The sequence below is a fragment of the Ictidomys tridecemlineatus genome, chromosome 1 (assembly GCF_052094955.1).
Source record: "Ictidomys tridecemlineatus isolate mIctTri1 chromosome 1, mIctTri1.hap1, whole genome shotgun sequence".
Classification (NCBI taxonomy): Eukaryota; Metazoa; Chordata; class Mammalia; order Rodentia; family Sciuridae; genus Ictidomys; species Ictidomys tridecemlineatus.
In genome coordinates this window covers 699,227-709,317 of record NC_135477.1, presented here as the reverse complement: position 1 = coordinate 709,317, position 10,091 = coordinate 699,227, and the positions used below count along the sequence as shown (strand labels likewise).

Below are 10,091 nucleotides of genomic sequence, written 5' to 3'. Positions count from 1 at the left end.
AGACTAATGCGGTACCTCCAGGAAGGGCAGGCTAATGCGATACCTCCAGGACGGGCAGGCTGATGCGGTACCTACCTCCAGGACGGGCAGGCTGATGTGGTACCTACCTCCAGGATGCGCAGGCTGATGCAGTATCTCCAGGACGGGCAGGCTGATGCGGTATCTCCAGGACGGGCAAGCTAATGCGGTGCCTCCAGGACGGGCAGACTCATGCGGTACCTACCTCCAGGACGGGCAGGCTGATGCGGTACCTACCTCCAGGACGGGCAGGCTGATGCGGTATCTCCAGGACGGGCAGGCTGATGCGGTATCTCCAGGACGGGCAGACTCATGCGGTACCTACCTCCAGGACGGGTAGGCTAATGCGGTACCTCCAGGAAAGGAAGGCTAATGCGGTACCTCCGGAAGGGCAGGCTAATGCGGTGCCTCCAGGACGGACAGGCTAATGTGGTGCCTTCAGGACGGGCAGGCTGATGCGGTACCTACCTCCAGGACGGGCAGGCTGATGCGGTACCTACCTCCAGGACGGGCAGGCTGATGCGGTACCTACCTCCAGGACGGGCAGGCTGATGCGGTACCTACCTCCAGGACGGGCAGGCTCATGCGGTGCCTCCAGGACGGGCAGGCTGATGCGGTACCTCCAGGACGGGCAGGCTGATGCGGTACCTCCAGGACGGGCAGGCTGATGCGGTACCTCCAGGACGGGCAGGCTGATGCGGTGCCTACCTCCAGGATGGGCAGGCTAATGCGGTGCCTCTGGGATGGGCAGGCTGATGCGGTACCTACCTCCAGGATGGGCAGGCTAATGCGGTGCCTCTGGGATGGGCAGGCTGATGCGGTACCTCCAGGACGGGCAGGCTGATGCGGTACCTCCAGGAAGGGCAGGCTGATGCGGTACCTCCAGGTCAGGCTGATGCGGTACCTCCAGGTCAGGCAGGCTCGGCTCACCTTTTGCCCGCTGGGTGAGGTTGGGTTTCCGGCTTCTGCTGCTAGGACCGTCCTGCTGGGTGTTGGTGCAGCAGGGCAGCGGCAGGTTTAGTCTTGTTGGACCAGCTCGCTCCCCAGAGGGCCCGAGCCTCCCTGTGCCCGACAGGGGCTGGGCGCCCCTTGCCAGCCTCTTCCCTGGCAACAGCACTATCCCCTCAGCTACTTCAGTGTCGCCGTATCCTGGTGTCTTGTCCCAGTGCTGAATCACTTGGGTTTTGGAGGCTGGTTTTTGATCCCGTGTCCTGACCCAGGAAGTCTCAGCATTGCGCCTCAGTGTCATGTGCCATAGGGGACCAGGTGGGGGCTGGCCAGCAGGTCCAGTCTTGAGGGATGCCTCCTGAAGGTGGGAATGTCCCCAGGGCATGGGCCCTGCAGATACTTCCTCCCCTCCATGCGCATGGCGAGGCCCACCCTGAGCTCTGCCCTCTTGCTTCTACATTTTCAGCCCCAGAATAGAGAACAGCTCCACTTGTGGGGCTTAGATCTGATCCGACTGTCCCCAAGGCCCATGTGCTGGAATGTGTCCCCACAGTGAGGCACTCAGAGGCTGGGAGCTCGCCGGCCTGTGGTGTTTGGCCATGGGCCAGGATCTGGTGCAGGCCAGATGCAGTGATGGGGTACAGTCCATGACCCTGTGGCTTTACGAGAAGAGGGACCAGAGGAGACACAGGACCTCTCTCTCCTCATGCCAGCAAGGAGCCAGCACCAGGCTGGTCCACTGAACCTCCAGAACTGTGAGCCCAGACTCTGAGCCACCCAGCCTGTGACATCAAGTCATCAGCAACAGAAAGGGCCAATAGGCCCCCTGGACCCTGGCGGACCTCCAGCAGGAAGCTGGAGGGACAGTGGGGGTGCAGACTTGGCCTGGGGGCTGTCCTGCCTTCTCTTTCCCTGGTGGAGAGCCCTCGAGGAAGCAGGCAGCGGGCCTTCTCAGCCCCATGGGAAGGGGCCACCCAGTGCCCCTGCTGGCCTCGCTGGCCCAACCAACAACATCAAAACGTGTTGGGAATTTACAAAGGCCACTCAAGGGGCTCCCCACCTGGAGCCGCAGCCCCCGGGCGCTAAGATGAGCACAGCCCGGTGCCCATCTCCTCCCGGGCACAGCTGCTACCAAAAGGCAGGAACAGTGCCCCCTTTCAGTTCTGATGGTGCCTGCGCCCAGGGCCATGGCAGGAGGGCAAGCACCCCACGGTGGGGCTCCCACGGTGGGCTGACCCTCAAGGGCTGGGGTCTGGAACCACACTGCAATCTTTTTATTGTTTATTTAAACACCAAACCCAAACCCAGCTTGTGGTCTGACCACTTCTGTTGTCTGAGAGGTGGAGCAGGAGCTGGGGTGTGGCCCTGATGGTGGTGGTCTCGGGCTTGTCATGGGCAGAGGCCTGTCCAGGGCTGGGGGAGCCTCAGGTGGAGGCCAGGCCAAGGAGTCTGGGGCAGGGGCAGAGCCCAGGCTTTGGAGGAAAGTGGGACAACCTGGAGCACTGTCACACAATGGCTTGGTTCGGCAGCCCGTAGAGGACCAGGCCCAGGGTGGTGGAGAAGGGCTCCACACTGGGGACCGGCTGGAGGGGCGCGGCCCGGTCCTGAGAAGCCTCGTCTGTGGAACACAAAGGGAGCCCTGAGGGCCTGGGAGTGGAGGCAGCGTGTCCACCCCCATTGAAGGTCAGGGCACAGGGGCCTCGCGGGCTCCCAGTGGGCCAGACCCAGCTCAGGCCCTTGTGAGCTCCACCTGTGGTGGCTCCCCTCAGGCTGCAGCCACACGAGGGGACAGTGGCAGGATGACTCTGCTCCCCACCACATCCTGCTCTAGGTGGGCACGGCCCCAGGACCAGGCTCTGTTCCACATGGGTCAGTTCAGCCTCGCCATATCAGGGCCTTTCCAAACACCTGGGTCAGTACCTGATAGCGGGGGTCACCCGGGTACCGTGTGGAAGTAATAGCCATCCCTGCTCAATGGCCAGGAGCCTGGGAGAGTGTCCACTGCTATTTCTCGGGGCTAGGAAGGGCACTGCCCCACAGCACCTGCTGATCCCTCACTCACCCACTCCTACTATCACTCACTTACACACTCACTCACTCAGATTCACTTATTCACCCACTCACCCACCCACTCACCTGCTCACCCACTCACTTATTCACTCACCCACTCACCTATTCACTCACTCACCTATTCACCCACTCACCTATTCACTCACTACTCACCCACTCACCTATTCACTCACTCACCCACTCACCTGTTCACTCACTCACCCACTCACTCACTCACCCACTCACCTATTCACTCACTTATTCACTCACCTATTCACCCACTCACTCACCCACTCACCTATTCACTCACCCACTCACCTATTCACCCACTCACCCACTCACCTATTCACCCACTCACCCACTCACCTATTCACTCACTCACTCACCCACTCACCTATTCACTCACCCACTCACCTATTCACCCACTCACCCACTCACCTATTCACCCACTCACCCACTCACCTATTCACCCACTCACCTATTCACTCACTCACCCACTCACTCACCCACTCACCTATTCACCCACTCACCTATTCACCCACTCACCCACTCACCTATTCACTCACTCACTCACCCACTCACCTATTCACTCACTACTCACCCACTCACCTATTCACTCACTCACTCACCCACTCACCTATTCACTCACTACTCACCCACTCACCTATTCACTCACTCACTCACCCACTCACCTATTCACTCACTACTCACCCACTCACCTATTCACTCACTCACTCACCCACTCACCTATTCACTCACTTATTCACTCACCTATTCACTCACTCACCCACTCACCTGTTCACTCACTCACCTACTCACCTACTCATCCACTCACCTACTCACCCACTCACTCACCCACTCACCTATTCACCCACTCACCCACTCACCTATTCACTCACTCACTCACCCACTCACCTATTCACCCACTCACCCACTCACCTATTCACCCACTCACCTATTCACCTATTCACCCACTCACTCACCCACTCACCTATTCACCCACTCACCCACTCACCTATTCACTCACTCACTCACCCACTCACCTATTCACCCACTCACCCACTCACCTATTCACCCACTCACCCACTCACCTATTCACTCACTCACTCACCCACTCACCTATTCACTCACTTATTCACTCACCTATTCACTCACTCACTCACCCACTCACCTATTCACTCACCCACTCACCTATTCACCCACTCACTCACCCACTCACCTATTCACTCACCCACTCACCTATTCACCCACTCACCCACTCACCTATTCACCCACTCACCTATTCACTCACTCACCCACTCACTTACTCACCCATTCACCCACTCACCTATTCACTCATTACTCACCCACTCACCTATGCACTCACTCACCCACTCACCTATTCACTCACTCACCTATTCACTCACTCACTCACCCCACTCACCTATGCACTCACTCACCCACTCACCTATTCACTCACTCATTCACCTACTCACCTATGCACTCACCCACTCACCTATGCACTCACCCACTCACCTATTCACTCACTCATCCACTCACCTATTCACCCACTCATTCACCTACTCACCTATGCACTCACCCACTCACCTATTCACTCACTCACCCACTCACCTATGCACTCACTCACCCACACGCCTATTCACTCACCCACTCACCTATGCACTCACCCACTCACCTATTTATTCACTCACTCACCCACTTACCTATTCACTCACTTACTCACCCACTCACCTAATCACTCACTTACCCACTCACTCACCCACTCACCTATTCACTCACTCATCCACTCACCTATTCACCCACTCACTCACCCACTCACCTGTGCACTCACTCACCAACTCACTCACCCACACGCCTATTCACTCACCCACTCACCTATGCACTCACCCACTCACCTATTTATTCACTCACCCACTCACCTATTCACTCACTTACTCACCCACTCACCTAATCACTCACTTACCCACTCACTCACCCACATGCCTATTCACTCACCCACTCACCTATGCACTCACCCACTCACCTATTCACTCACTCACCCACTCGCCTGTTCACTCACTCACTCACTCACCCACTCGCCTGTTCTCTCGCTCACTCACGCACTCGCCTGTTCTCTCACTCACTCGCCCACTCACATATTCACTCCCTTATTTACTCACTGTACCAGCCTTCTCATTATCTCACAACTAACTGCCTTCCGGGTGCTCATGTGGGCCACCGCCAGCTGACATCATTCTGGGGTAACCTCTCGGTCAGGGTAGGTCACCCTAGTGTGTGGCTCAACGCTTGGCCTGCATGTTTTCTGATCTCGCTGCATCCACATGTGAAACATTGCTTTGCTGTTCCACATGCTGGCATCAGGGTCTGCTTGCTCTGATAGGTGGGCTTCATCTCATCTGCGAGAACAGTCACTTCCTGTCCCCTCCTGAGACTGTGCCCATGATGCTGGGAGGCTGTGGGGACTCAGAAGCCCTAAGGAGGCCACAGAGACTTTCCCTGCGACTCCAACAGGACTCGCACCTCGGCCTCGAGGTTTCATGTCATGGCTGGGCTGACTGTCCCTGCCCTGGGTGTAGGGGAACCGCAGGCGTCCCTGGGCCTTCTAGCTCTGTAGTTCAAGCCTGTGGTGCTGAGAGGAAGTGGCAGCCCAGCGCTGGCCTGTTTCCCCAAGGGCTTGTGCTGGGTCTTGCCAGCGCTCCTCTGTGGAGGGTGCAGCGCCTCAGCTCGGGCTGCCCGCTGTGCACGCAGCAGCAGCATCCTGCAGGACAGCTCTCTCTCTCTCTGGTGCTTAGCTCCTGGCTCAGAAACCCACTTCCTCAGCAGAGGCAGGGGCACCTGTCCCTGCAGGGCTCCAAGGACACCACCAGCCCAGGTGGCTGAGCCCAGTGACAGAGGCAGGCAGGGGAGTAGAATTGCAGGAGGGAGGGGCGAGGAAGGTGGACAGGTGCTGCCTGACCTGGCTCAGCCATCTCACTGCCTTCCATTTTCTGAAGGAGCCGGACCGTCTTCCCAATCGGCTTGCCCAGTGCCAGCAGATCTAGGGCAGAGCAGAGCCCTCAGATGGGCTGTGGACGCCTGGCAGGCTTCCAGGACACCCCAAAGGGCTCTGGGCGGCCAAGTGTCCACTCACTGTCCCACAGGACGCTGGCCCGCAATGCATTGTCCTGCAGTGATGTTGGCCACTGGTTGGCCACGATGCTCTGGACTCCCACCAGGCTCAGGAGGATGGCAGTCTGGACAGGCTTCTCCAGGGACAGCTGAGAGGTGCTGTGCGGACCCAGCACTGAGTGAGGGTTGGAGAGGGTAGGAGGCTGCCCTGAGGTGGGCAACTCTGGATGACGGTCCTCCCAGCTGCTGCTCCTCCGTCCCCAGCCCCCTCAGCAGGCCCTGAAGCTGTGGCCAGGCCCAGGTTTCTGGAGAGTCCCTTCGCCACCCTCACTGCCCGAGACACCGCCTCCTGCACCACTCCCCAGGGCCTTGGCCAGGGCAGCATGGAAGCACATCCTGGAACCTCAGAGCCCTGTGGAGCCCTGTTATGTTGGGTACAGGAATACTGTGTCCTCCTGCCCTGTCACTGTGCCGGTGGGCACTCTCCCCGCTGGGCTCATCTGCTGCCCCACCCCAGGTCCTGCCCACGGGCAGGGACTCCAGGCACCTTTTGCTCTCCGAGACCTCCTTGTGCCTCTGCAGGCTCTCATAGGACCGTGTCAGGTGCAGCAGGACCATCATCTGGCACTCTGCAGGCACAACAGGGCCGGCTCAGCCACTGCCAAGGTCCATGCCACCAGAGAACCCCAGAAGATTGCAGAAACACTGACCATCAGCCTGAGGCTTGCACTTCCCATCCAACAGGCCTTCCTGCTCAGAGACCCACTGACCACATCTAGGCCAGACACCAGGAGGTGGGGATGGGCACTGGACCCCAGCAGTTCCCTGCAGGCAGCATGGCCTCTGCCTCCTAAGGAGCTTGGAGCCCTGCTGTTCCACAGTGATGGAGGGCTCAGGCCTTCACCAGTGCAGAGAGGCCCCAGCTCTTGCCTGGGGTGGTCCCCTCGGTGTGTGGTAGAGGAGGCCACAGGAAGGGCCAGCCAGAGATGCTGTGGGCAATGAAGGCTGATCAGGGGCCTCAGCTTGCTGGGGACATGGGACATTCTGGGAGGTGAGTCAGTCACTAGAGGACATAGAGGATAGCCAGTCACCCTGAGCAGGTGTGCCCGCTGAGATGGGTGCCGGAGTCTAGAGTGTGGCTGGGCGTGACCGTCTGCAGGAACCCCCATGGATGCAAAGGGGATGGCTGTCCACTTGCCCCTGAGGCCCGGCTGAGAGGGACTTCAGGGCTGTTCCTCAGGCCACCTCTGTCAGGCCTTGTGCAAAGTGTTTCTTCTACTTCCTGCACCATCTCACTTGGAATCAGGCCCTCAAAAAGGCCTTGCCTGGACCCCTGCCTGGGATAAGGAATGGGCTTCCAGGTGCTGCCTGTGGCTGAGGCCCAGTGACAACTTAGAGGGGTGGGGGTTCTGCTGGCCCCACCCACGTCTCCTGGTGCCTGCCCAGAGGCAAAGGGGGCTGGAAAAGAGACTTGGGCACCAGGCGACTGTGGTGGCCATGGGCACCCTGCTGTGGGACAAACATCCAGGAGCTGGCCATGCAGCCACACATGGGCCAGCACATCTCATGAGGGCAGGAAGGGATACTCCAGAGGTCCCCGAAAAGGCCTCCTGCGGTCCATGCACAGCCATGGGTACCCCAGCAGCCCCACCAGGAGCAGCTCCTCATGGGGTGAGCCAGGCTGCCCCATGGGCACCCCGGCAGCTGCAAGCCCTCTTGTGAGGAGTGTCCAGCCTGGTGTCCTGTGGTCGGCTACACCCCTTCAGTGTGGGTGGAGTGTGGTACTGCATACATGCTCTAGACACTGGGCCATGCCTGTCCCCTGGTTGTGCCCCTGGGGACTCCTCTCAGTCCACCTCCCCGCAAACAGCCGGTGTCCTTCCTTCCCCTCCCGCTGAACCACTCCTGCAGTTCTGTTGGAGTCCAGTTCTGCACCCAGGGCACAGGGTTCCACCTGGAAGGCCCTCTGTTAACGGTGGATGGTGAGAGAAACAGCAAGGTTCCAAGCCCCACCTTCAGACTGGATGGGGGCTGGGGAGAAGAGCTGTAGCCCCAGCCCTCCTGGATCCAGCAGCCCAGCCCTGGAGGTGACACTACCCCAACACTTGACCCTGGCCTCTAGGTCTGGTGATCTGACCTTGGGGCCTGAGGAACAGAGGAGGGGGCTGAGGACTGCAGGACCCAGGAGTTCAGAACCCTGCGGCTGCCACACTGGAGCAAGCCAAGCGAGGGCTGCAGGGCCAGGCAGAGGAGGCCTGACTGCAGACAGGAGCTTGTGGCTGGAGGTGTCGGAAGAGGGGGTATGGGGTGGGGCCGCCCCCTCCCAGCAGCCCAGGCCTTTGTCAGGTGCGGCGGGGTCTGCTCTGCCTCCCAGTGTGCTCACAGTGCACCTGCAGGTCCTGGTAGGTCTGACTGTGGTGGAGGGCACTCACCCTGCAGGTTCATGGCCACCAGTCTCTCCACTAGTATGTGGGACAGGAAGCTCTCCATCCCGTAGAAGAAGAACCCTCTGCAGCTGCCCAGCGCCTGCTCCCACTCTGCCTGGCTGCATGGGTGGCGAGAGGGGGGTGCTGTGTGGCCAAGTGCTTGGGCCAGGCCTGCCCCTCCTGGGGATGCATCTTGAAGCAGGGTGTGTTCTGCCTTTGGCCTGCCACCCCACATCTTCCCTGGAACCCAGCTGATTTTCATTTTCCCATTGCCCATGGTGGCGTCTCTCCCATGGACTCCGTCTTAGAATGGATAGACCTCAGTAGGCAGGGTTGGCCCTGGAAAGTACTAAAAGGGGCTTCCTGGACAGCTCCCTGCCACCTGCCCCACACCCACACCACACCACCCACAGGCAGTGGTGATGGGGGCTTGTGGCACAGAGCAGCCTGGCCTGGGGACCGCAGTGCTCCCTCCCTGCCGGTTGCCCCTGGGGTGTCAGGCCTGCGCCTTGGAGCTCAGACCCTGTGGAACCCTGAGGTCAACTAGGGACCCTGCTGGACCCCACCCTGGTGTGTGATCCTGGGGCTCCAGGCCCAACTTCAGAGTGGGACAGCCATGGCACCCCCCACCCCAGCTCGATGCCTGGGGCCTTTGCAGGAGAGACCTGGGAAGAGGAAGGGAGAGAAGGGGCTATGTGAGGGTGCCACAAGTGCTTGACCACTGGGGACTGGCTCCTGGAAACCCAGATCCGAACCTTGGAAAGTTCTGATTTCCCAGATGCCCCGACCATCGCAGAGTGTATGTCTCTTGGAATCTTTCCAGAATATCCCCAGTCACAGAGACAGGAGTCACCATCTCTGCAGGGAGAATTGGAGGGAGACAAAGTCCAGGCTCTGACCCTGGGACCTCCAGGGCTCGGCCCAAGCCCTCTCACCTCCTTGACTGGGGGTCAGATGGAAGGTCAGCCCTGCCCCTCCCTTGGGGAGAGACTGCTAACAGCAGTCTAGCAAAAGAGAGAGAGGGAATGTTTTTTCTCTCTCTCTCTCTCTCTCTTTCTCTCTCTCTCTCTCACACACACACACATACACACACAGAGTTCAGAGCAGCAGGAGGCTCCAGATGCCATGTGGGGTCATTTCCAGGGGGTTGGAGGAGGAGCAGTGGCCCTGGAGCACTCACCAATGACACTGATGCTCTGGGCCTCGTCGAACGGGTCTATGACGACTGGATCTCAGTCAAGGACAAGCAGGAGCACAGGGGGGGATCTCGGGGCCAGGAGCACACACCCCTCAAAGGATACACCTGAAGCCGTCTGAGTCAATGGTGAAGCAATCTGGCGGGACGACCCGGAGCACGCCCTGCAACAGCAGACATGTTGGGGCCGTGGGCGGGGCCCTGGCACAGGCAGCAGTGCTGTGGACCCCAGCCCAGCGCCGCCCCTGCCTGACTCCCTGCCCTCATCCCTACCTTCACACCCTTCTTTGCGGGGCTTTTCCTCTTGAAGTCTCTGCTTCTGCCCTCCTTTTTCACTTCTGTTGAAG

At 59.5% G+C, this 10,091-nt stretch overlaps 1 protein-coding gene across 2 annotated transcripts in view; it reads right to left on the bottom strand.

Moving 5' to 3' along the window:
• Positions 1–2,233: 2,233 nt before the first annotated feature.
• Cfap46 (cilia and flagella associated protein 46) overlaps positions 2,234–10,091 on the bottom strand; it is an 80,924-nt gene continuing 73,066 nt past the window's right edge. The window contains exons 51-59 of one of the 2 annotated variants that reach the window (XM_078023845.1): positions 10,018–10,082; positions 9,851–9,908; positions 9,730–9,774; positions 9,305–9,407; positions 8,556–8,668; positions 6,671–6,752; positions 6,146–6,282; positions 5,972–6,052; positions 2,234–2,584 (exon numbers count right to left, since the gene is read on the bottom strand). In XM_078023845.1, the coding sequence (XP_077879971.1) occupies positions 2,472–2,584; positions 5,972–6,052; positions 6,146–6,282; positions 6,671–6,752; positions 8,556–8,668; positions 9,305–9,407; positions 9,730–9,774; positions 9,851–9,908; positions 10,018–10,082 (797 nt within the window). In that variant the 3' untranslated portion in view covers positions 2,234–2,471. Of the gene's footprint in view, positions 2,585–5,971; positions 6,053–6,145; positions 6,299–6,670; positions 6,753–8,555; positions 8,669–9,304; positions 9,408–9,729; positions 9,775–9,850; positions 9,909–10,017; positions 10,083–10,091 lie in introns of both variants that reach the window. The other variant, XM_078023852.1, reaches the window with a different exon arrangement.